Source organism: Haliotis cracherodii, unplaced genomic scaffold (assembly GCF_022045235.1).
Source record: "Haliotis cracherodii isolate W230 unplaced genomic scaffold, xgHalCrac1.p SCAF_2, whole genome shotgun sequence".
NCBI lineage: Eukaryota > Metazoa > Mollusca > Gastropoda > Lepetellida > Haliotidae > Haliotis > Haliotis cracherodii.
The window spans coordinates 75,423,760-75,450,158 of NW_027266275.1; the positions used below are offsets into that span (position 1 = coordinate 75,423,760).

At 38.9% G+C, this 26,399-nt stretch overlaps 1 protein-coding gene across 1 annotated transcript; it reads right to left on the reverse strand.

Annotated features, from left to right (window-relative positions):
* Positions 1-1,231: 1,231 nt before the first annotated feature.
* LOC139468520 (AN1-type zinc finger protein 4-like) lies at positions 1,232-25,376 on the reverse strand. Its single transcript, XM_071250529.1, has 7 exons — positions 24,940-25,376; positions 9,773-9,916; positions 8,575-8,764; positions 7,627-7,765; positions 6,420-7,361; positions 5,299-5,450; positions 1,232-4,022 (listed from the first exon to the last, which is right to left on the reverse strand). The coding sequence occupies exons 1-7, from the start codon at positions 25,040-25,042 to the stop codon at positions 3,887-3,889; spliced, it is 1,806 nt and encodes a 601-aa protein (XP_071106630.1). The 5' UTR covers positions 25,043-25,376; the 3' UTR covers positions 1,232-3,886.
* Between the last annotated feature and the right edge of the window lie 1,023 nt (positions 25,377-26,399).

Genomic DNA, 26,399 nt, shown 5'->3' on the forward strand with positions numbered 1-26,399 from the left:
TATATATATACACACACACACACACACACACATAAGGTAACTACGCAGAGTGATGTTGTACTACCTATAATTCATAGGTTTTGTTCGCAAGCAACTGAAAAGTAATTGGGTAATGGTGACATTTTGGGCATATTTATCTGGAGCTCTGCTTACTTGCTACATGCTCTACTGAGGGAAACGAATAACACATGGTAACATAACACATATACTTTTAATATAGGCATGATATTCATACATACGTTTTTTTTAAGCTGGACAGATAGGAAACACATGCCACTGCGGATGGGATGACAGTTCATGATTCAGCAGGTGCGAGGAACAGTCTTCTCACATCTAGTTGTGCTCCAACTCGGCCTTTGTTTGTTTGTTTGTTTGGTTGGTTGGTTGGTTAACGCCGCACTCAGCAATATTCCAGCTATAGGACGGCGGTCTGTAAATAATCGAGTCCTGACCAGACAATCCAGCGATTGACATCATGAGCATCGATCTACGACATTGGGATACGATGACATGCATCAACCAAGTCAGCGAGCCTGACCACCTGATAACAAATGGTATCTGTCGCCTGCATAAACACTGTTTCAATTGTGATGTTTTCAGTGTTCAGCGAGAGGGAAGTCACAGAACTCACAAGTACAAACTTGATCATATATAAATGTCAGACTTGGTCAGGTCCCTCCAAAATGACTACCCCCACCCCCAACCAATAATCTCCTGAAGCAGTTGTAGGTTGATGGGTATGTTTGTTTTGTTTGTTTGTTATAACCCTGCACTCGTCAATATTCCAGCTATATGGGTGGTCTAATCGAGTCTGGATCAGACAATCCAGTGATTGACATCATGAGTATCAATCCATGCTATTATGTAGCTGTCCACAGGACAAGGTGCCACCAAAACAGAATATGCTACTGGGCTTTCTAATGATTACATTATTTATATATATATGTGTGTAAAAGTAGATGTACTTGTCACTAGTTTTAGTTTTGGACAGAGAAATGTACAGAACGTTATGAATGTTCATGAGGGTAATACCTTCTGGTACACAGCTTCATAAGTCAACAATGAATTGAAGTGGTTGGAGAAAGGACTGGTCCTCATACCAGAACTTTCATGATGAAAGTTCATGCTGGTGAAGTCATGGCTGTCATTTGTAGTGGTGCATATCGTGGGTTTGTGTTTCCTTCAGTGGTGAATAAAACGAAAAAGACAAAACACAGCATTTATAGTCTGTACAATTTATTCACACTCATGTTAGTGCACAATATCAAATCACAGTAGAGTCTGGAAGAATGTTCTTTTTAAGATGCCATTCAAGAGTACCAGATATACCTAGTCAAAGGGAGAGAACTGAGTTTGGCCAAAGGCTGCTGATCCCACACCTAAACCCTGGTATACCTAGCGCTTGTATATATCAATATCTTTGGTAGCCAGTTTCTTAACAAGCATCATGAATAAACAAGGACAACATGGCCCATCTCATTACATCAGAAGTAACTTCACACACTCATTGCAGCTAACAAATCCAACAGACCAGCTATTCCAAAACAGGATGATTAAAATCTGCTTAAAATCTGTTCATTTTCATTTTGTTGACATTCACAAATTGTCAAAGGGTTAAGAATATTATTCAATAAGGACCTTATTTCGCTGCCTCCAATTTATACCTTGATCATTTCATCAGAATGTATTGAATGCACTCATTTGAAAATAGCAAAGATATCATAGATATGAATACAACAGAGCATCAACAGGGAAAGAAATCACTTTCGACATATACATGTTCCCTGTAAGTCGAAATAAACAAGAAAAGAAATAGGTAATATCAGTTACTGTGATCTGATCTGATCTGATACAGGCGACACACCACTCGGGTGTAGCAGGCCACTCAAACGTACAGCCAGAATCCTAGCATCACACACACAGCAGAATTCAGGAGACACTCACATTACAGTGATTACACTACTGGTCAAAACAAATGTCAACACTATTGTACCCATGGCAAGAGGGTCTCAGCACCCTGGGCGTTGTTGAGGGATGTTTACTTTGAACAGCAGCGTACTATTTGTCAAAACAAACATCACCACAATCAGGGGCATGGTGCGAAGTTTTCCCACCCATATCAAGATTAAGGGGATTTTTATTTTGAAGAGAAGTGTACTATTCCATACAACAAACGTCTCCACGATCAGGGATGTGCTGCTACATTTTTTTTTCCCATATTGTGATCAAGGCGGCGTTTAGTTTGAACAGCAGTTCACTACCAGTCAAAACAAACATCCGGACTATCAAGACGACCCTTCACATTATCTTGGCATTTGTTGTGATTGGTAGTGTTCCAGTCCTTGACTCGGCATACAGTATATAGTCACAGTAAATGATTAGGAACATGGAATCTAAAATAAATTCAAAGCCGTGCCTCAATCTTATAAAACTTTTCAGTTAATTAAGAAAGATAAAACCAATAAATGTCTTCAATGTAGTGTTGCATACACATGATAAAATACAAGCATGCTTATCCAAAAGCACAAATGATATTGATCTTGGAAAAGAAACCATCGTTTCAGTATGTTTACTGGTTGAAATATTTCATCACATATCTTTACATGAAATAATACTTGCCACAAAATCACACTTCACCATGAGTTTCAGCTATTTGATTTCAAATATTTCACCAATAAACAAATATTTCCTGTACAGCTTAACAACTTTATAAAAGTCGATGGCAAAATATAAATGTTGTGGAAAACAATCATTTTGTAATAAAATATAGAAATAAAAATAATTGAACACCGTTTTGAATCTATTAAAATTTGACCATGCATAATGCACCCAAGATAACACCCTGCTAGCCTAGTGATAATGAAGTTCATTTCACCATTGTTCTGGGCTCATGCAATCAGTATCATAAACATTCATGTCCTAAAATGGACAACGACAAATATAGCTAATTTCTAGCTAAAAGGAATGAAAAATAAATCTCTGAGAAGATACATTTCAAAAGGCTTAAAACCAACGACTGTCTGTGATCAAAATAAACATTACCACTCCATCAAAGTTAGATTTAGATACACACTTTGAACATACCATAACGTATGAAAGTGACAACTTCAATGAACTCTCTTCATCAAAGCATCGCCCAAGCAGCCTCTTCTAATCATACTAATGAAATGCCCTAATTCACAACCATTTTGTTATCAGTACAAATATGGAACGCAGCATGATTGTTTGGAAATGTAATATTGAAATATTCTATGTGTACCATTCCTCTCCTTGGTACCAACATATACATGTAACCATGACAGTTTATAAAACATAATATAGATGATATCACAATGACCACTGAAAGACATTCTCTGTACCGATTCCCCGACCAATGAATGGCCCTCAGCATCTTTACATCACCAGGTTACATCACACATTTGAAAATGACACTTCTAACAATTCAACACGAGTAATGAATGCATGCACTGTTCTACACTAGACAACAATAAGGTTTCTATGTTTGGTAATGTCAACCGATAGCCATAACAACAGCACCTAACATAGCCAGTGGTACTTCATGTTTAGCACTGAGGTTGTTAAAAGCACAGTGTCCTTGTTTCAATACTGTAGAGGTCTCATTTTCAAATATGTGAAAGTAAGAACATACCATCCATCCCAGATACAATGTATCTGTGAAATATGTTCTTGGAGCATTCAAATTCCCAAAACCATAATATCCAACCAAACCAAGGCAAACAATACTAGCATGTATATACTGTAACATTACTTCAGTTGTAAATTTTAGGATATAGTCAAACTTAACTGCAAATGTATAATTCAGTTTAGTAAATATGTCTGAGGTACTTCATAAAATACTATACTCACTACTACACATGGTTGTGTATTAGATTTTGGGTAATTTGGGTGCGCTAACAACAGGATTATTTTGTTCTAAAAGCTTGCGACCCTCGGTTTTGTAGTCAAATGTGCAGTCATGGGACTCTGCATAGCGATGGGTAGCACAAAAGTTGTTGCCACACCTGCAAACAAAAGAAATTTCAATCAACTTTCAGGAATAATCATAAACAATAATACTATTTAACAAAATCATAACAGACAGTTATAAGTGTGGACAGATTTAAATAAGATAAATTGTTTTGTTTTTTTCTTAAAATCTACCTCTCCTTAATGGTTCATATATATTCTTGGTATTGCTGAGTTTAGGGCTCCTGATAGTGGTAACATTGTTGACAGAAATGAAAATAGCTGGGACATATCTTACTCAAATATAATGGGACCACCAGGTTCTTTCATTTTACTATACGTAATCTGTCGTCATGACAGATTAACTATAGTATAATAGTACTATGAAAGAATTGAGCAGTCCTGAACCTGTGTTTCAGTAGTATTTCCCCTCACCAGGTTTTGGGATTTATAGGACAAATGAAAATTGTAGAAAATGACAATGTTTAAAGTCCACATCTTTGTCGGCCTCAATTTATCAGTGCATCAATGTCTTGAGTTACCAAGGTTACCAATCAGATGCGTTGTTCATGTCAACATACAATGTTTTACAGGAAGCACAGTATTCTATCCTATACTATGTACATGATGTCAGCGGTAGAAACTAACATTTTTAGTCCACTAGTCCTTATAATGATAACAAGTAGCAAAAGCCTTATAAAGGGCAAATTTCTACTAGTCCTTATGATATGTTAACCATTGGGCAGTTTGACGCTACAGGACTAGTGCCAATTTCTAACGCTGGATGTATACACATTGAAATTCTGGCTGTTTGTTGGAATCAAATAAAACTAATTGTTGATTACAAGTCACAGAAAGATGACATTTCTATTCTGGTAAGAAATACAAGTGCATTGAGTGTGTTAATGATTCATTTTCTTCAATCGAACATTGAAATCCATACATAAAAATGGCAAAAGGCATTTGAGCTCGTGCAAAATTACTGGAAATCAAGTGCAGTGCCACATGCCTTGAACCACCCAAAATTCTTATTGAGATTCCCCTGGACTAAAAAATAGTGAGTGAGCACATTTGAACAGTATTTCAGTTATATCACGACATATAGCAGGAAAACCGAAGTGATGAAGGTCTTGGATGTTCACAACTTAAGTGAAACCCACAAACAGAGGTATGGCGCTGACAAACCAAGAAACATAACCAGGGCTAACCAGAGTTCAAACCCACAATCACAGGATTCTAGCACTCATTTCTGCACAGCCAACTGCGGCATCTTAGACAACTGGGCCGACTCTGTCTGAACTAAAAAATCCTTGAACATATGGTGTATCTTACCTGCACTGGTAGCTTGTAGCCAGTCCGGTCTTCTTGGCACACACATAACACCTTTTGGATGCTTTCTTCTTGGCCTTGACTGGAGGAAGTCTGTGTGTTGGGGACAGAAGGCGACCATCTCGGCTCGCAGAGAGGCGCTGGAGATGGCCCGACTAGAGGGAGGAGACCAGGAGTGAGTGAGTGAGTGTGCTTTAATCAAGGCGAATCGGGGGTTTGATCATGTCCAGATGTACATCATATTAACAGTGCTGAGTGCTAGAGAACTGAGCTAGAATGTCTTTCTATGCATTTAATAACATGATAATATGCCAGTTCAAATTTCTCTAGGCCTATGCACCATGACATTTCAGACTTTTAATCAAGATCTATGTCTAAATATTTTTCGAAGCGTGGTCTGGAACGGAAGTTGCCAGTTGAAACTGCTGTCATAATAGCCTGAGAAAGCTTCTTTCTGATTGGCTAATAGCAACTTCTTGTTATGTAGTTCATTGATCAGTCAAAGTTCAGTCTGTCTGAATATAACATCTTCCCAAGGCAAGAGAGTTAACTGACTATAAAAGTCCAGTTTCCACCCTTGCCGAACTAGGCTGGTATTATGGAGTTACATTTTGGCTGGACTAACAAGTCTATGCATAGTCCAATCAAAAACACGCAAATCGAAATGCGGTTCTTAAACTGTCATGCAGTGTTTGGTCGATTGCAGGATTTGCACAGCATCTGCACCACCAACTCATTATCAAAATTATTTTCCAAATCTTTTCAAGTTTTTGATCATGGTGCTCACGTGATTTGATGCACTTTGCGATGTAAGACCCGTTTTATCACAATTTAGATCTTGATTGTCGATCAAATAGTCTTGACCATTTTGTTTGAAGCAAATGCAAGTGATACGAGAGGTGGAATCTGATTGGTCCATAGGAGAGGCATAGAAGGGACATAACTTGTAAAAGCCACTGGTGGCGCAACGATCGAGCCCAGGAATTCCAGCCTAGTTCGGCAAGGGTGGAAACTGGACTTTTAAAGTCAGTTAACTCTCTTGCCTCGGGAAGGTGGAAAATATGAAATTCCTACATTCAGTGTTCAAGGTAATTTTCACAAAAATTAATAACATCATTACTCACCATTAACCTTCCCTCAGGCGTTGGTACCCTTCCTTCCTGAAAGCCCGAATAGTTACTCAGACGAGACTTGCTAGCACTAGACACAAAGTTGCCGATATGAGAAGATCCTATTTTTTCTATGGAGGCTTGTCTGAGTATGCCAGACACTGTCCTGGCTTCACTTGTTGACAAACTTTCCAGCGCATACTCCTTCCTTCTCATATCCAGGCCACCATAGCGACTTGAGGTGGTGGGTCGCAGTACGGAATCTCTCAGGCCTAAACTTATGTCTCTCTTGCTTGAAGAAGAACGTTTGAAATTATCAGAGGAATGATCAGCTGCCACTTTGACCTTGTCCTTAGAGGACGTAGCAGGTCGAAATGACTCCTTGAAACTTTCAAAAGTGAAGTCCTTTCGCCGTGAGGCAGAAGAAGTGGAGGGAAGGTAACGCGTGGAGTCTGTCATGCTACTCAACCGGTACAGGTCCCGCTTCAAAACAGAGTTCACGAGAGAGTTAGCAGTGGTATCACTATCGTCCACTTTCACCGTTTCATCCGTATTCACATCCACTGATGTTTTCTCCCCTACTTCTGATAGAACTGTCGGGGGTGACACTCGAGCACTGTCCTCTTTCAAGATGTGAAGAGGCTGACCAAGTTTGTCCATGGAATCTGTCGTAGTCGACAATGTTTCCACAGCCTTGTCTGCCACTGCTACAACTGATGACACAGATGGCGAGGCGAGGAGAGCACCAGCCCCCCCATCTACATCTACAATGGCAGTGTCTGCATCATAGACAACCTGGATGGCAGGGAACGTGCAGCCGACAGAGGGCAGGACTGTGTTCTTGTTGAGGGTGTTACTGTAGGGTCGACTGGCGCTCGGCAACTGGCGCAGTCGGAGACGACTGCTGGCTCGACCTGAATGGCTGGAGTGACCTGAAGAAGGGGGCTTTGGTGGTTTCTGAAACACAAATGTAGGCATATGTTCATTGTCAATAAAGCTTACAAATATCATGCTCATGTAGCGAACATATTCACATTTTGTGTATATTACCTTAGTCAAGTCATCTCTCACAATAACCAATCAGAGGAGGCAGAGCATCTGAAAGTCTCATCCTACTCCCTGATAATTATTGGATAAAATTTAGGCCAAGAAGAGGACAGTTATGATGAAGAAGCAGTCTTTACAGACCAAATACTAAGTAACACTGGCAGTAAGACCTGACCTTTTTGGTGAGCGTCAGCTTCTCCATGTTGAGGCGAAGCTGTGTCACCTTCTGCTTCATCTTGTCATTCTCCTCGGACTTCTCCTTTGGCGACGAGTCATCTTCCTCCTCCTCCTCATTGAAGTTGTACACCGAGGCACTGCAACACAATACACAGTACATAGGCACTCATGGTGAGACAGTCACAACTCCTGTTCACAGAGTTTCAGATGGCCCTCAGTCAAATTTCAATTTGACCAATAGTTTGTTTAAATAGTCAGACTTTTGACCGATAGAAATGCTAAGCAAGGCTTCGCTCGTATTATAAATTAAAAAGTAAGTAGTAAGGATTAGTCCTGCTTACAGTATCAATTAGAACATCTTACAACAAAACAATGCACAACCATCAAAATTTGTAATTAAAATTCTGGGCAGCACATAGCTTTGCATTGCACTTTCTGTATCAAAGGGAAACCCTTTCAGGAGCCATCGTGACTTATCCAAGCGCTTTTAAAACCTAATGTTTTATTGGCCAGATTGTATATATCCTGTATTCATCCAATCACGAATGGTATTGCATTGATTTGTTGTTATGGTTTGTCTGCCATTTTTGTTGATTTGACTTGCTGACTTTTGCCATTGACTTATCATGGGTCCAAGTCAATGGCTTACATGCAGCTTTTTGTGTCAAAATCACTGGTTCAACATAATGTCCTGAGTACTAAGGTCATTGTTCCTTTTATTTTAAGACAGTTTTCATGTACGCAGTACACAGATCAATTGAGAAACTGTCTGCACATGCACATACCCTGGTACTGAAATGGTTAAAATGTGAACCAACTTCTAAATGACTATCAAAGACCTGATCTCAGTAGTCCTGTCTCCAGTTGAAGATATTAATTTTACTCACATCTGACAATGATAAATACCAGAAATCTTTGAAGCCATAGCAACCAGAAATCTACCTACCTGAGAGACTCTGAAAGTGGTGTGAGTGTCCCATCACCTCGGTCTACAACACGGAAGAAGTTCAACTGATCTCCCTCCCGAAAAACTAGGAGGGTCACATGGCGGTTGCCAGGCAACTTGTCCAGGATCTCCTCACGATTGGCTTCCATATACTCTGCCATTTCCCTGAGAGCAGTATCCTCAACCGGGACTGTAACAAATACACATCCTCATCACTGAGCAGCGACGGAACCGTAGGCATAGCTTGAGAAATATTGAATTTTAACATATGTTAACAGGGATTGACAGGCCGCGATTCTGTGATATTCTCACATAGCTGTCATGGATATCTCATCGACATCAGCACAATGCAAACATTGTTCATCCCTGATCAGAAAAATGAGCGTTCATATTTACAACATAAACACTGTGGAAACGCATGGAAATCTTATATAATTTAAAACTGTGATCTACAACAGCAAAGTTATTAAAACATACATTTTTGTCACTTAAATCGATAACTGAACGACATTTAGTCAACGATTATCGATCTCTATGATATATATCAATTGCCAACCCTACTCTTGTCACATACCTTAGAAATCAATCTGTACAAAATCATTTGCTAATTGCAGAAGTCATGATCTGAAAGCCCTTGGAAATTTCCAATGGATTTAAATACAGTTATTGTAGGACACAACGTTTGATATGGATGAGTGTCCAGGTGGGGATTAAATGTGATGATTCCTTTGATGAATTGAAGATGTTTTGTTGTGGATTTTATTAAACAAATATAGCCATGAAATTTCGATAAGTAGCTGCCCTCAGAAGTATGAGTATTCCTCTGCAACGTTAAGTAGCATACTTGCCAGTGGTGGGACGATACAATGATGCATCGGTGAATCATGATTTTTTACTTCTTGATGCAAGTATATAGTCGCACACTTAGTAAAAAATATCAATTCTAATCTTCAGCGTTTGCTTCAATAACTTACACTAAACACAAATTAGTTGTGAAAATAAGTAGTGAAAAGTGAAAACATAAGTATTTTCATCCACTGTGCCATACTTGACACTGCCATTTATAAATCATCAGTGGGCCAGGTATTTGGCCATCCTGTTTCGAACATAATCACTTCGGGACCACAGATAAGCGCACATACAAGTATCACAATACGTATCGTCCAGGCCCTGATATTTGATTGCTTGGCCTGCCTACCTCGGCGAGTGTTGATAGGACCTCCCCGCATGGCCAGGACCAGTTTGAGGGTGGCACCATTGTGGATGCTGTAGTCATGGAGACAATACTCATCCTCCAGCTCCACTGACTGCCAGATGAGATGCTGATGGGAGATCGGGATGCCTGGAACGAGAGGAGCACCATTTGCATCACAAAATACACCTCATGGTCAGGATGGAAACACTCTACCCTTGTCACTTAATGTTAACAGGGTTAGAATTTACTTTTAGTAAAATCTAAATATTTTTCACATTAGTATACTTATCCTGCATTACTCCTTAATTTATCTACTAATAACCTTATGACAGAAATAGCCCTGGGGGATGATCCAAAACTGAAGAAAAAGTTGTTTCCAATCAAGTCTACTTGCCTGAGGACCAACTCGCACAGCTGTCACGTGATCGCCTGAGGTCTCACCACATTTCTGCTTTTCATCGTACAGACATGTTGTGTCTTACTTTGGTCCACACTATTTGGCTTTAATTTGAGTTACTATTAAAGTTACTCATAAGGTAGGCAGTAGAGGCATTAAGGAGTAATGCAGGAGAAGTAAATAATAGTATGTTTACTAGTCCTCAAAAAGGATGGGCAACAGAGCTGCTTTCATGTCGTAATGATAAAAGTGATAGACTGCAGCTGTTCTCACTGGTGCTAAGTGAATTCAACACATCTTGCACTGGTGGCCTTGTTACTTTTGAACCTTGGTTTATAAGTTAATAATCGTGAACCCACACTTCAATAGGATCACTTCCACTCTGGTCCTACAGAATATCAGTCTTAACAAGCTAAATGTTAAAGGTTTTCACAATTGTTAGGTCACCAAATTCTGCAACTTTGTCCTTTCATTCAGGTTAAGGTCGACAAAATAAGGAGGCTAACATTTAACATTTTTACTTGCCAGTCACGACACTCTGACTTTAAAACCACTGCTAATGTTTACTGACATTTGTCTGGTGGACCAGAGTTTTGTTGTAAATTGGCAAACAATACATTGACAGCAATTGCTAGTAAGGGCCAATAATCACTATTTGACAATAGGTGAGAGTTGATGGTTAATGTTTCAAAATATTTCAGGTTTAGAGCCAAGTCAGCAAAACTGTAGCATCAGTACTGTCTTGACACCAGTTTCAACAAATTATTCCACATTCATCCATGTATAAAAAATTATAGTTTGTTGCATATATTTTTAACAAACTGTTGCTTATATGTCAATAAAATGACAACGAATGTGATTCACATGACCATGATGAAGTATAATTTGTTTGTAGGGCACATGTACACATTCATCAAGAAAAGACACAAGGCAAAACATGTGGTTTGATCCCGTGCTCATGGTTTCACCAAAGTGGCAAACCTCTGCGACCTGCATCACTTCAGGCTTTCCTTACATAATGGTGACCCATTGTGATATAACTGGAATAGAGTTAAAGGCGTTAAACCTAACTAACCTACTGACTCATCTTAAGGTTCTTGGGGACAATAATCTGAGGTATGATGTTTGGTAGTGAGGCGGCCCGGTGGAAATCTAACAATTAATTATGTATGGTCTCAGTTGAGTATTTCAAGAATGACTTGAACACTAGACAATATGCCCTATCCTCATGACTCAGGTTACTGTTCTGCAATAATACTTAGTGACGTGTGTGACTATCCATCAGGTTCATGCACCATCACAGGACTACTGGTTTTACAAATAGTGAAGATGTAATTTATTGTCTGATTGACAATAAACCAAATAGCATGTCAGACCACCCCGGTCAGAAACAACTTCCTAATGCCCCTGGCTGCCCCGGGAGATCAATAGCTCCTCCTACACTGGAGTACTTGTGACCCACCACAACAACAGTACTCCCACAGATTGGAGCTCCACAGTCACGAACCCACAATGTCATGAAATCTATATTAATGACAGAAACAATGTGAATTGTCTCTAATTATGGGATATTCTACATAAGCCACCACAAACAGGAGTGGGCCTGGCAGTCACTTTACTATGTACCAGTAATACTTGATCATACACAAACCACCCCATGCAGGATTGACAGTCCCATTACTATGCATACTTGATTATTCAACAGTAGAATGTCCTAGGCAGAAACAAAACTATCGATACAAGAGTTGGCCTAGATGAGTATTGATCAGTGAAGCTAGGCACCCCCTACTGCGTGGGTACAGGCGACGACAATGAGGATCTGTCTCAAGCACTGACCACGACAGACCTGCTACACAAGCAGTTGTCTCCCCTTCCACAGATATGACCTCTGTATGTTTCATTTCTTCATATTCAGCAGCAGCACCTTTACACTAGATTACATGACATTATTTACATTAGAGAAATTCAACAGATTTCCTTCATCATCAACGAGATTTGGATACAAAACATTGTTATTTGTTTTCGTCACACTCAGCTATATACCAGCTATATTATGACAGCCTGTAAACAATCAAGTCTGAGTCAGACACCCCAGTGATTGATCTAAAGAGCAAGTTAAATGTATTTGGGGTACAATGAAACAGTCATTAAGTCTGAGTCAGACACCCCAGTGATTGATCTAAAGAGCAAGTTAAATGTATTTGGGGTACAATGAAACAGTCATTAAGTCTGAGTCAGACACCCCAGTGATTGATCTAAAGAGCAAGTTAAATGTATTTGGGGTACAATGAAACAGTCATTAAGTCTGAGTCAGACACCCCAGTGATTGATCTAAAGAGCAAGTTAAATGTATTTGGGGTACAATGAAACAGTCATTAAGTCTGAGTCAGACACCCCAGTGATTGATCTAAAGAGCAAGTTAAATGTATTTGGGGTACAATGAAACAGTCATTAAGTCTGAGTCAGACACCCCAGTGATTGATCTAAAGAGCAAGTTAAATGTATTTGGGGTACAATGAAACAGTCATTAAGTCTTGAGTCAGACACCCCAGTGATTGATCTAAAGAGCAAGTTAAATGTATTTGGGGTACAATGAAACAGTCATTAAGTCTGAGTCAGACACCCCAGTGATTGATCTAAAGAGCAAGTTAAATGTATTTGGGGTACAATGAAACAGTCATTAAGTCTGAGTCAGACACCCCAGTGATTGATCTAAAGAGCAAGTTAAATGTATTTGGGGTACAATGAAACAGTCATCAAGTCTGAGTCAGACACCCCAGTGATTGATCTAAAGAGCAAGTTAAATGTATTTGGGGTACAATGACACAAAGTCATTAAGTCTTCCAACCTGATCCATTAAGTTGCCCTTAGGACAGGAACAAGTTGCTGTGGACCTATTCTAATCCTAAAGGAGTTAAATAATATTACATAAAAATTGATGCAGGATAGGAAACAGACTGAAGTTTGCTTTTACCCTTCAAAAAGAATTTGAAGTGACTAATCCTCAGTCAATAGTCATTTTCCAGTTTCCCCCCCCCCTGCCCAACTAGGCTGGAATTTTGTGGCTCAATCGTAGCGCTACCTGTGGTTAAGACAAGGTACATCCCTTCTATGTCCTTCCTATTGACATTCAGATTCCACCTCTCATATCAGTTGCATTTGTTTCAAACACAACAGCAGTCAAGACAATCTGATTGATAGTCAAAAGCTATATTGTGATACAATGCGTCTTACTTTGTGAAGTGCATCAAATCATGTGAGCACCTTGATTTAAAACATGAAAAGATTTGGAAAATATCTGTTGACGCTGAGTTGGGGGTACACATGCTTTGACAATCCTGTTATCAACCGAAACCTGCATGGCAGTTTACAAACCGGCTGGCATTGTCGTTACGTGATTTTGATTGGACTATGCATAGACTTGTTAGTCCAGCCAAAATGTAACTCCATAATACCAGCCTAGTTTGGCAAGGGTTGAATCTGGACTTTTATAGTCCTTGCCTTCAGAAGATGTCAATAGTCCTGGGGTGTTTTCAAAACTGACAACAACCAAAATGATTATTGGCAAAAACAGTTTCACATTACTGTTAATTAGTGACAGCCGGTTCCACCTTGTTTAAACTGGGGAAAGTGTTAATGACTGCATCACCCAAGCATCGACATCACCATGGTTACAGTCCCACTACTTCAGATTAATTGCTTTGCCGAGACATCCACGATTGATCATTTGATAAAAGCAAAGCAAACTAATACTAAAATGAAAATATTGACTTCCACACTTTTCTCAGGCCACGAAATAAACACATACATAAGATATGACTCCTATTTAATGTTCTCTTTAAAATAGGCCTACAATAGGTAAGGAAAGAGTGAAAAGAGTCATTAGGTACAGTTGAGTTATCTTGCAAATACAGGGCGACTATCATGGCTGTCGGTGTAATAGCCTGTATGGTAATGTCACTAGTCCCACAGATCTACATTCACAATCCTAGTGGGATAATAATGTCTTGATACACAGTGCTTTCAAAGAGCCTCCAATCTTGACAGACATAAACACACACCTGAAATGATCTCCATTTGATTCCCGGCAACCTAGTGAAGGGTGGAATTAGGTGGGAGTGACTGGTGGGGAGGGGCGCCAGGTTTCTCCCAGCCCTAACGCTTCCAACACTGGACACTCCAGGGGACCTTCCTCTGCAGGGGGGACATTCTCACAGACAACCCGTATACCAATTACAAAAAAGATTGTTTCAACATGTCTAACCTGTTTGTGGTAACAGCTGATAATGAAGGTATACAGCATGTCACCTCATGTTTCAACAGCAGGGTGGAAAATAAACAAACACGAAGAAGATACAATTTTTGTCTTAAATCGGACTACAAACTGTATATGAATTCATGCTGTAATATGGTATATACTTATTACAAGACTGTGCTCAAAACTTTGAGTCAACTAGCCCAAACTTTTGTTGTTGCATTATTTTCAGGAAATATTGTCTTTGTTTATGGACTGGTAATGGCTTATCTAACGACACCAGTAAAATTTACGAGGCTCAGGCTTCCAAACTGTGGCTAAAGTCACAGACGCAGGGTTAATTCTAGGGTAGGGACTTGTGCTGTTAACCCCTAAATTTGAAAAAAAGGCCCACATTTTCAAAGACAATGGGTCATTTTAACATTGTGCTGTATGGGCAAGTGTGGGTGTACCTCTTGAATATTTGAAACTTTCAGACAAAGGACCAATGTCTGAAAATTCCAAGAGTGAACCCTGCAGATGTTAATACCAATCATTAGCTGATCATGATTTACATTATCTAACTAACAGCAGATGATCAATAGTTGAAAATTAAGAACAAAAGTCAAGGGGGAACAATAAATATGCTACTCAAAAGAAGTTAAAAAACAACTGATTCTTTCGTATTACTATAGTTTATCTGTCCTGCGATAGTAATTACTAACATGGGGATGTGAACATGCATCAACTGGTTGAATGAAGAGCTTTAACATGTAGCAGATACAAAAAACAACATTTCTTGTCTTCATTCAGGTGAGGTGAGGTGAAATTGGGTTTAACGTCGCGTCCAAGATTATTGCACTTATATAGCGACGTGCATGCACGTGTATGTGTGTGTGTGGCTGCTTGTACTAGTCCGGACTGATGCCGATTTATAGTGCTAGCTCACTGAGATACCATGCCGCAGTTTAACACGAATACCCCACTCAGACACAGTATACTGACTCCGAGCCGACCAGTCCTTGTTTTAGCCCCTTAATGCCGAGCGCCAGACAGGGTAACAACAAGTACAATCTTTTAACGTCTTTTTGTATGACGCGGCCCGGGATCGAACCCCGGACCTTCCGCTCTCCGGGCGGACGCTCTACCACAAGACCACGGAGGCGGTCGTCTTCATTCAGCAAGTTCATTGTTGAACATGAGCAGGATCCACGTTCCAGAGTCACCATGTGAGTACATTTATTTGAAGCTAATTCATTACAGGTTATGTGACAAACTGTCAAATGGTCTACAATGTGCATTCCCTAAAATCATTTCATTAGCTCACCATTCAGAAAGTTCATTGTGGAAAACAGGAAACGTTTTCAGATACTTCCTTCAGCAAGTTTCCTTATATGTGCTGAAAACAATGTTCATCTACTATGTTTGTGTTGGCAAGTGAGTGAGTTTAGTTTAACACTGCTTTGAAAAATATTTCAGTTATATCATAACATATCAGCTTGATGTGGGAGGAAGGCCCAAAATGATACAGGTGTGGGAAGCTTACCTCTTCTGTTAAACCCAAATACCTAGGTTTACCAGTTTTTTACCGGTAAAATTAGGCTTGGACCGGTAATTCATGTGACTGCCAGTCCCTGTGGACCGGCAAATAAAGTACCTTATAAATCTTTGTTGTTGAACAAAACATCGGTGATATTAAAGTCGGCTTGTCTGTTACCATCAGGGTTTCCCCGTGTCTATTTCTAGGTTAAATATCCATTTGTAGTGACTTGTCTCGAAATTTAAAAAAAGAAGAGAAAATTGTGACTGAAGTTTGTGTGGATGGCGTATAGATCTAACTAAAGTATTTCAGAGATGACATCTTTGCATTGAACATGATGTTGCAAGAATTAAAACCAAATAATTCTCATACGTTTTTTATTTGTTGAAAGTTGGGACTGGCAAAAATTAGGGGGGACTGGTAATTTTTAGAGATGCCAGTCCACAGTGACTGGCAGTTTCAAAAGCCAGCGGGAACACTGGGTGGTGCTGGCAACCAATCCCATGGTTGGTTAGGCACTGACAAATTACAAAATCAAATTATGTGTGCATGTGTTGTACGTGACTGTAAAATTAGAAAAGGTCACCCTACACATGCCCAGTGTCAAGTAAAACTTGTGAAATTTAACCCCAGCATAGTTTGAAAAAGGAATGCAATGTCATGACCCAAAAATTATAACACAAATACTCCCTGACAAAAACCCAGTCTTACTGTACTAAAACAGACAATCCTTTTCATTATAGCACATACGAATTATGACCAATATGTGACAAACTGTCACTGATTGTGGAGAACCAACACAGCCACCTCTGTTGGTCAGGTCTTATGGCTTGGTGCCATATTTTCTACAAAAGCTACCAGTAAATAGATGGTACACTTTGCCTTAAGTAGCCTCCACTGACAAGGAGTGAACAAAGAACTGAAGTGACACCCAGTGAGCTGACCCACTCCTTAGTGCTCCGAGCCGCGATTACATCACACAAACTCATATCAACAGTAGCAGTACAAGCATGCCAGGGGAACTAATCTGGCAACACAAGAACTTCTTAACGTATTAATCATCATAATCAAGGATCAGGCAGGTTGGACAGGTATCGGGGGAGATCGTCTCTACTGGGATAATCCGGTTAGACTGCCTTTGAAAAACTTGTGTTGCATGAGAGTTTATTGCAACCATGTGGAATCGAGGGACTCAATTAGTGATCTATTCATCATAGCCATTGAGAAGTCCTACTTAACCATGTGTTAACACTGCCATATTGACCAGCTAAGCGAAAGAAAATTACATGCAGCTGTGATTAATTGCTTCCTCCATAAAGCATCATGCCATAACTCAGGCCAAGTAAATATATGTATGTCTTCTGAGTTGGGTTTAACGTCGCTTTTAACAGTATTCCAGTTATATCGCGGCGTGTCCGCTTAATGTGCGAGGAAACCCGAAGTGATACAGGTGTCAGATGTTTACCACTTTGGTGAAACCCACGAGCACAGGTATGGTGCTGACAAACCTAGAAACATACATTCGAACCCACAATCATAGGTTTCTGGCGTGCCCAAGGGACGCAACTCTGCACAGCGAATCGCAGTGCCTTGGAAGACTGGGCCACCCGTGCCCCCGTCTTGTGTAATGAACATAGGTTGAAGATTTACTCTTCTTGTGCAAAGATGTGTACACATGTGTAACTGTTGATGGACCTACATGTGAAGTTACCTGTTTGAACCAGCCTCAAAACATGTACAGCTTATGTATTCAACCATTTTGAAACTACCCTGTGGTTAGGATACCCCAATCTCATTCAAATCACACCTTTACCCAATATGATACCTCTCTGCATGAAGATCAGAGAATGCATCCATAGGAAATTGTCTCAGGTGAACTTTAATGAACTTTTACCACTCAATTTAAATGAAGGTTGCTTGGGTTCTTGAGCCAGTAAGATGTCAGCATTCCAAAATGACAAAGCTTCATTGAAAATTTGAAAATTTTGATTTGTGAAAAGGAAAACCAACAAAGAACACAATACTCTTTTAATGGTATTCCCGTTTGGGCACAGTTGACTTGGCACTCAGAAACAACTAGCTGGATAAAATACCCACAATTATCTAAAGGCATCGCCTTGATTATCTACATTCAGAGCAAGGTGTTTCGGCTTGTGCTCAATCTTCTTCATATACAGAAATCAGACATGCTGGTCGGAATGCTTCATACTCATGGCAAGAATTTAGAAGCCTCCATGATGTTTGGCTAATCAGAATGTTCACCTGATGGCACTAGTATGGAGCTGTCCTCAGACCACCATGCATAGAGGTATATCAGAGCAGGGGTCCGGAAAATTTAAAATCCCAATCGGACATTCACATTTATGCCACGCCCCCTTCAAACAGCGTGTTTAGTACGACTTTTTACACACAAATTACAAGTTGTTACGTATTCATATGATGAATTATGAATTGTTTCAATTTAAATTGATTAATTCACCGGACAATTAATAACAAATAATATCATTTTAGATATATATGGAAAACATACGTTTGTTTCTGTTATAATAACGATCTGTCAACGTTGTGAACGGTCTAATTAATATTCATGAGTCTGCTCAAGTGTACGCGTTGTAACATTTGGATTGAGACTATTATCCCATATTTGGTTATCACGTGACCTCACGGGAAAAGTGTTTTTTTTTAAACTAAAGATTATTTAAAAACAAGATAGATAATATAATCATAAATCCTAAACTATCGATGATAGCAATAGTTATTTGAATATTTTTTCATCTGTACTTAATTATTGACCATAAAAAAATTTGATATCGATCGTCACAGAAAGCAAAATGGCGGTCAATCAAGCTTCAATATACGACTAGCTACTGAAAACAATAAAATCTGCAAATCCTCGTTGTATGTCAACCAAGTGAAAGTCGTTAGCCACGATTTACAAAATGATCATTCAGACTTTGAGGGTTTGGCAGATCCGCTCGACTGATCTGCATCGGTCGACTGGCTGTCGTCACGCTTTCGCTTCTTGTCTGAGGTTACGTATCGTAAGATTGTGAGGATAATGAGGTACATCGATGATGCAAGGTATTTATGTACATTGTAAACACATTTTACTCAAATTGACAAGATGTTCTCAGTAATAAATCCTCGATTAATCAGTGTCAACTCAGTTTATTGCCTATTACAGTGATTGACCGATTGGACTATCATTCTAGGTACGATGTATTTACAGCAATCAAAACAAACAAAGCTTGTCAGTGTAGATAATCTTCATTGTGTTACAACTGCAGACAGAAATTGCTCAGTCCTAACTGTTGATCATGTCCGGTCAAAATTTAAGAATATCCGGACAATACTTTTTAAAATGTCCGGACAGAAAAATTTAAATGTCCAGTAAGCAATATTTTAAACCGGACATTTGAGATTCCCAATCGGACATGTCCGGCGCATATGACAGTTTCCGGACCCCTGTATCAGAGTAATAGATCTGATTTTAATGAGATTGAAGCACATGATTTGTACAAAACCTGTACAATAATAAAGATGTTAGTTAGAATAGATTTAGACAAAACACAAGAAACAGAAGGATATTTCTTTGAGTGAGTGAATGAGTTGGTGTACTTGACACTTGCAACATTTACTGCTATTTAATCAGTTTCTGTTTCAGGTCCAAATATGCACACACAGAGAAGTTCCAGCCTAGCAATGAAAGACACAGAGAGATTAATTAAATGTCGCTGTGAACAGCATTTAAGTTATATTACAGCAAGCCAACTTAACATGCTGTATGTGTAACGAGATGACACAGGTCTCGGGCGTTCAACACTTCAGTTAAACCCATGAACAAGAGAGAATGGTACAAAACCCTCAAGAATTACGACGGCAAATATGGGATTCTAACCATTAACCATTGCATCCTGGCACAACTAGGAGACACAACTCTGCACAGTGAATTTCATAGTCACTCATACTCCCCAGCATTCATCATGAACATAAAAATTCAAGTTCAAGTTTTACATCAAACTTACTTTTAAAACATACATCAAATTTTGCAACAGTTTTACCAATATATAAATAGTTGAAAATATAGCACTGAAACAACATTATTAACATCAGTTATTATTATACAACCACATGACAAAATATATATCATAAATCAGTCTGGGACAAAAACTTTTGAGTTCACTGGCCTGAACCTGTCCACTGGCATAATTTTCAGATTTATTTGCAAAATAGTGTTTTGATATTAACCATGAAAGTCAAGGGGTCGTTGTCAGAGCCCTGAACATGCTGAAGTTAAGATTTGAAGATTTAGAAGTTCCCTAGATTGAAATACTATGGGAGCAAACCTCAAGAAACCCTTAATTTCTAACACTGCCTAAGTCAATGACTGCCAAATATTTGTCTACAGTACAATCAGTCAAAATACAAATCAAAATGCAATATGTTTCAATGAAAATATGCAGGAACATATTTTGATTTAACAATCTTTTCAATAAGAAATGTAACTGGATACAAAATAAGAACAACACCCCTCATACGCTGTTGAAAATATAACACAATCGCTGAATATAAGATAAGATATTGCCAACCAAAAACCACTAGTCAGAACCAGTTTGGGGTGCACCTTTTGGGCAAATGATAAAAAGAAAATTGGGGCTTGGCACCATTTCTCATCACGAGCATTCAAAGTGATCGCAAAAGTAAGGAAAGTTTGGCTGTTGTAGCTTAACTTATCTGTGACTGAGTATGGCTTTATGCCGCTTTTGGAACATTTTGGACACCAAATATGGGCTTCACATATTGTACCCATGTGGGGAATTGAACCAGGATATTGGCATGACATTATGGCTTTACTTGTCTGTGTATCTGTTTGATGAGTTTTTACTTATGATACATATTTATGTATGATAAATACTTATTTCACAACACTGTCAACAATGGCAAGATTTTCAGAGCTGATGATGATGCCTAAAGAAACTCATTATCATCATCTTCTAAAAAAACTGGGATATTCGAAGAATCTAAAATTCTTAAATCAAAATCTGAAGCAATGCGACATATCCTATCAAAATATCTCTTCTCTGAAGGTTTCATGATCCTGAAACATTTTCTACAAATGAAGACTATTTTATCAACCCTAAATACAAAGTTAAAGTTAAACAGACTGAAAACACCGGCCCTTCCGACTCCGATGATGACTTGAGACAGAACTACCGAGCGAATGTGAACTTCTCACACCATCTGAAACGGCTACCCATATAGACGCCATTCGTCGGTTCTTTCAGAATCGCCCTGGTTAATCATCGAAAGTGTATAATAGTATTGATGACATTGAGACGAAACTCAACCAAATCCGTCTTTCAACAAATGTACAAAGTAAAATCACAGACTTCCTGAATGAAGGCAAGTGACTCGTGTGTCTGTGTATCAGTGAAACATGTTTTTAATAATATTATGTATGATGAATAAACATAGTACATGTACAGTGCACATTCATATCGAGATATTTATCGAGGAACATGTGATCACATGACTGGATCCAAGATGTGAGACGGTCGAAATGCGTACAAGGAAAGAGGAATATAACAAACTTAAATTAGAGGCCCCTTTGAGTTCATCATGCATGTTATAACCATAGTTTACTGTATACCCAGATTTCCTCAATTCACATTATGGTCCTACACCATTTCTTTTCTCTGGGCCTTGTGCATGGTTCATACAAACTTTCAGTCACCCAATTTTAGACTTTTCAAAGCTAAATCCAGATACAGTTTTGAAGGCCATCACTGACAAACAAGAACAGAAGACAATTAACAAACTTCCACCATTTGCAAGTGTTTGTATACTTTAGCATGTTTAGAACGTATCGGACACACCATCAGATATCAGTCAGCTGACCACACCTCTTTCTGTGAGAAAGACTAAGCCTACTTTGACCTTGGGTCCTGGAGAGCGAAACTATGTTAAATCATACACCATGAAGTCTCAAATTTCCTATTGTATCAATGATTTGGATAATGTGGTACAGTGTTTGATGATGAGGGGGATCGGTGATCTTTGAGCATGCTTGGGTTTTCTGCTATCTTATGCAATCAGGGTGACATTCAGTGACACCAGGGTCATAAAAAAAACTTGACTTTCATGATTTATGGTACAAGTGGTGAACTGTGCATCAGTGAATTGTTCCTTACATTGAAAACAAAACAAAGGGCTATTTTCACATTTATGAAAAATGATTTCAAACAATCAACATGTTCAACTTTTCTATCTGTGTATATCCTATTGAATCCTCCAGGGAATTCAGCACATGGTACACTGTAATCTCAACTCTGCATATCTTGATTTCCCAACAAGTCAGTTAATCCATTCATGAGAACCAGAAAGATCTGGATAAATCTGCTTATGACAAGTTTTGCGATAAACATGTGTAACATGGTCCAAATCTAGCTACTGACAATAAAACACGCCAACAAGGGATATATATAGGTGTCCTCATATGTCAAAATTCAGTCCCAGTCATCGTTGCCTTAAATGCAATGTTGCAAAATCTATGAATATAAAAAAAACAAGTGTTTGCCACTAACTTGGCTATATCCCCCACCCCTGTTGCAGAATTTATGACATAATTAAATCTATACAAACCCTAACCTTTTTTAACTGAGGTGGAACTTGTCATGGAAATTGTAAGAAAACCTAAGTCCATCTTGTTGCCATGGAAACGTAAAAAATAAAAATTTCTAAATAGCAAAAGACACCAGTTCATCATGTACCTGACAAACCTGCAAAGTTTCATGAAAAAATATCGAACGGTTTCTGAGTTATGCTCCGGAAACGAAACGTGACGGGCGGACGTACGGAGCCCGTTTCTATATCCCCGCCAACTTTGTTGGGCAGGGGATAATAAGAACTTGGCAGGGGTAAACACCATGAATAAAATCTAACTAGTCCACAATTCGTATGAATTTGAATACAGTGTTTCTGTAATATTAGCCATTACTACATTTTCATGACTTAGACAGAAAACTGCTAGTCATTCCCAACACTGTGTGGTATCTGTGTTGCATGAGAAAGAGGGTAATAGGGATCCTCTGGGTTTGCTGACATGGAAATAGAAGCCTTGGACCCTGCAACTCTCCAATTTTTCAACATCATTGTTATGAACAAAGACCCTTGACCATTAACATATTCATACTTCAATGCAAACCCTAACATTCTCAATACTTGATAATAACTATTGTCACTTTTCTTTCCCTACATTTCATGCACATATTTTCCTGTTTTATTTCATGCAACAATTATTTCCTTATTCATGTCATTCAAGCATCCAACTATGACAGACAAGTAAAATTCATACAGCACATAACAGTTAGATATTTCAGTAAACATGACATGAGCACATAACAATTGTGCCCAGGGACCCCCACTGGCTGCCTGTCAGAGCCCAGATTGACTTCCAGATTCTTTGCTTGACACATAAATCTCTTCATGGACTGGCACTGTCTGAAATTATCCATCCCTACAGTGCAAACATGTGACTTATGTTCTGATCATCAACATCTCGACAGGACCACCTCATAAACTGAAGTCATTTGCCAAGTTTGGTCAATGATCCTTCTCCCATACAGCTCCTGTCTTATAGAATGATCTTCCATACAGCACTACAGAATGCTGCCCGCAGATATTTTAACCTTTTGGACATCATGTGTTTCTAATGCATTAGCATAATGATAAGAAAAAATAAAACACAAAAGTGTTTTTCACAAACATTTGAACTGATCATCATGTGATCATACTGACAGAAAACAAACAGAAGGCCTCTCATGCATATTATCATAATTCATCTCTGACTTTGAATACAGAACTCGTCGCTATGTGGCTGAAATAATGCCGAGGTGACGTTAAGTTTTAACCTACTCCCTCATTGAATACAGAAATACTGGTACACCTTTAACACATTTGACAAGTGATGACCATAAATTGAAATGTAGCAAACAATGTTATTATGGCAAAACAGATTGTTCACCATTATCACATGGCCTTTTGTTTCCATTGGGTTATGGAGCAAGTTGTCATTGTATGTATAATATCGTATATCAAAATTGATAAAGAATTGTATATAACTATAAGTGATCAGAACAAGCGTCCCAATTATCTGCCTGAAGAAGTATTTGGTTATTATATTTCAGCATTGTTTTAGTACACATGGTATAAGCTGATGTTACAAAACCGGAAGAAATTTTACTAAACAGGCTCTGGACTGACACATCACAGGGTGTCATGTAGTCTGTCTTACAGACCCTGATACAAATATATCAACTACAGCCCATGCACGTCTATAATGTTTGGCAAGTCTAGATTACTGCAGTATCAGGAAATGAAGAGAATCACTGGGCTTCCTTTTTATTATATTTTTATTAAGATAACTGAACAACTGTTTTTTCTGTACGATATGTTCATTTCAGAGACTATATGTTAGTCTAGGTGTCATGATATATAGGTATGAACAATTTGGGCTTGCTGGAAGGATATACTAGTTGATATGACAATGGGCATAATAAAAGTTGGACTTTTAGTTAACCTGGACCCATGCATAAATGCAATACTGACTATGCAGGACAACAACATGTAAGTCACTATGTGCTGCCTGCTGTTTCTTCAATGTGTATCCAACATGTTCAAGATCAGAGTTCAAGTGAGAATTGTGAAATTTCAAGATTGGCTAGTGTTTATCCCATATGGGAGTTTAGTCAAGGACCTACTGCTTACAATTGTCCAAGCCCAATAATGATTTGTGCCACAACTCTGCAGCATTTACGACTGACACCTGTGGTACAGGCCTAGATTTATTTCTCTCAAGTATGATTACCTGGGCCTACTTTCATTGTGCATATAAATAATGCATCATACATATCGCTACGTGTAAATGCAGCTGATATAAGATTACAATAGTTACACAAATCACATCGTGAAATCAATGACATTTCTTTATTCGTACTCACCTTCCAACCTTTGTATCTTCGCTTTTACAGACATGATTGTCTCGAAAGGTGAAACGCGAAGTTCAAAGGCTGTGCCTGTTAGTGTTTCGATGAACAGCTCCATCACAAGAGGTCCTCGATTTTTCGAGGCCTTCTTTTTTCCGACGGATCTCCGCTGTTATATATCTTCGTCTTCGATGACAGTCATTTTCCTTCGTTCATTTCCAAACCCGATCGGGATCAGAAAACCAAAACAAAGAGCACACCCACCTAGTTTTAATCTAAGTTACCGCCATTTTGGTTTCAAATTCATCATGGATAGTTTCCTTTTGTCCACATTTGATGTCTCAGAGGATTATATACAAATCCAGGTCAAAAACAAACTTATAGCACGCTGACTAATAACCTCCGAATAAAAACATGGAGGGACACAGGAATTCGAGGACATTAGCAGTGCCCGTATGTCGTAGTCACTGACAACAATTTATCACGGAAAGTTTCGGATCTGATAAGAAACGAAATCGGAATTGGCAAGAAAAATCCCTACGCAAGCAACCCTGTGTGGATCAAATCGGTTCTATCTGCTTTAGCGAGAGGAGTAATAGAAACATGTGTTGGGTCGAAACAGCACGTTAGTAGTAAAGTCTCGATTTTATTCCACACACGGTATTGGACTGATTAAATAATGTCTTCCAATGTACATGAATAAAGTGAGTATATGGGTAATGTAGAGCGGACGCTTCGTACAAGATTATCAGCTGACGGTTTGAGTTACAGTGACTGTAGGTGTTGCCTTCCAATCATTTTGTATCCAAATCGCTTTATGATTGAGATTTTGCCGATGCAACATTAAAAACTAACTGACCCAAAAATCGGCGTGTTTCATAAACGACGCAGTCGGGTAAACTAACATCTAGTCTCTGAAATGAACATATTTTACAGAAAAAACCGGTTGTTTAATTATATTCATAAATATAATAAACAGGAACCCAGAGATTGACTTCATACTGCAGTAATCTAGACTTGCCAAACATTATAAACTTGCATGGGCTATATTGGATATATTTGTTTCAGGGTCTGTGTGACAGACAAGCAGTCAGGATACAATGACGTACTCCGTAATTTCGTGTCGAGAGGCGGATCTAGAACATGAAATGTGAGTGAGTGAGTATGGTTTTTACGCCGCTTTTACCAATATTCCAGCAATATCACGGAGTGGGACATCAGAAATGGGCTTCACACATTGTACCCATGTCGGGAATCGAACCAGGGTCTTCGGCGTGGCGAGCGAGCGCTTTTTTTTAGGCTACCCGGTCGCCCCTCATGAAATGTGAAAAAGGGGGAGTTCTAATATTGTACATAACATACCACATACTGGATCCTGCGGTGTCTCAGACACACCATAATACAGATATTTCTTTTCTCATAAATAGTCAGAATTGTTTGACAGTACAGTTTCTGTCCGAGTGGTGTGTAGTATT